Source organism: Galeopterus variegatus, unplaced genomic scaffold, assembly GCF_000696425.1.
Source record: "Galeopterus variegatus unplaced genomic scaffold, G_variegatus-3.0.2 Scaffold11660, whole genome shotgun sequence".
Lineage (NCBI taxonomy): Eukaryota > Metazoa > Chordata > Mammalia > Dermoptera > Cynocephalidae > Galeopterus > Galeopterus variegatus.
This window is the reverse complement of record NW_007737771.1, coordinates 5,782-7,215: the sequence shown is the minus strand read 5'-3', so window position 1 is coordinate 7,215 and position 1,434 is coordinate 5,782. Positions and strand designations below refer to the sequence as shown.

General features: G+C 40.7%; 1 protein-coding gene across 1 annotated transcript; it reads right to left on the bottom strand.

Annotated features, from left to right (window-relative positions):
- Positions 1-492: 492 nt before the first annotated feature.
- On the bottom strand, positions 493-1,434 carry LOC103610719 (olfactory receptor 51G2-like). Its single transcript, XM_008594827.1, has one exon. The coding sequence runs from the start codon at positions 1,432-1,434 to the stop codon at positions 493-495; it is 942 nt and encodes a 313-aa protein (XP_008593049.1).

Here is a 1,434-nt window from a genome sequence, read left to right as displayed (position 1 = left end):
TGTGGAGGAATACAGATACTGAAGGACTGTATTCCTTCCTGATCAGGTCATAGAAAACACATTTTAAAACATAGAATGATTGATCACTGTCATGAAAACTGAGAAATATTCGTCAATATTTTTCTCTTCGGAACAGAGGATTTTTAAAATGTACTCAAAATAGTTTCATATTAAGGTAAATAATGTGGGGAAATATTGTCGATCTAGACTACAGGGTCTGTATTAGACATAGAGTTCTCTTGAAATCTAAATCGTCTCAGAAATTGAGGGCCTTCAAAAGGTATAATGAACAACTTCACTATAATAAAAAACTGTTTCTTTATTCCATATATTAAAAAGATTAACAAAATTACTATTATCAAAGTTTAGATGCAGTGTTTTAAAGGAAAATTATTGTAGTAATATTTAAATTCAAAATTCTACATTAATATGAAATGTTATCATAAATATAGAGGGAATGGGAGGAAAGTTGTGTTTTAGAGTCTCCTCTATCTAAACTTTATGTTTCTTGAATTTCTTGAGGATTCTGTCACGAATCTGCTTGGTCTTGACACTGTAGACAATAGGGTTCATAAGAGGTGGAACCAGCAAGTAGACGTTGGCCATGAGCACGTGGACAATTGGGGAAGCATTCTGCCCATAGCGACGGATCATAGACAGCCCGATCATTGGTGTATAGAAAGTGAGTACAGCACAGATGTGGGAGATACAAGTATTGAGGGCTTTCACTCTCTCTGCCTTGGAGGCTATGCTCAACACTGTGCACAGGATAAGGAGATAGGAGAGAAGGAGAAGCACTGAATCAAGTCCCATGGAGCAGACGACCACCATGAGGCCATAGATGCTGCTCACCCGATGGCTGGATACAGTTGTTTTTATGAGGTCCTGATGCAGGCAGAAGGGGTAGGAGAGAATATTGACAGCACAATATTGAAGCCTCTTAAGGAGGAAGGAAGCTGGAAAGACCAGAGCCAAGGCCCTTCCAGCAATGGCCAGCCCAATACCAAAGATTACGCCATTGGTTAGAATGGCTGCATAGCGCAGGGGTTCTCGAATTGCTACATAGCGGTCAAAGGCCATGGCCAACAACACAGCTGATTCAATAATTGAAAAAACATGAATGAAGTACATCTGGACCAGACAAACATTGAAAGAGATCTCCCGGGCATGGAACCAGAAGACACTGAACATAGTAGGCAAGGTAGTGGTAGATAGGCCCAGGTCAGTGAGTGCTAGCATCGATAGAAAGTAGTACATTGGTTGGTGAAGGGAAGACTCGGTTCTGATAATGAAGAGGATAGTAATGTTTCCAGCAATTGAGGTGGCATAAACCAAAAAGATGGGGAGGGAAATCAAGCCATATCTGTTTTCAAGGCCCGAGAGGCCTGTCAGGAAGAAGCGAGGGTATAGGGTAGAACTATTGAAGACAGACAT

Coding starts and splice junctions, on each gene's coding strand:
- LOC103610719 (XM_008594827.1), bottom strand. CDS start 1,434: ATGTCTGTCTTCAATAGTTCTACCCTATACCCTCGCTTCTTCCTGACA.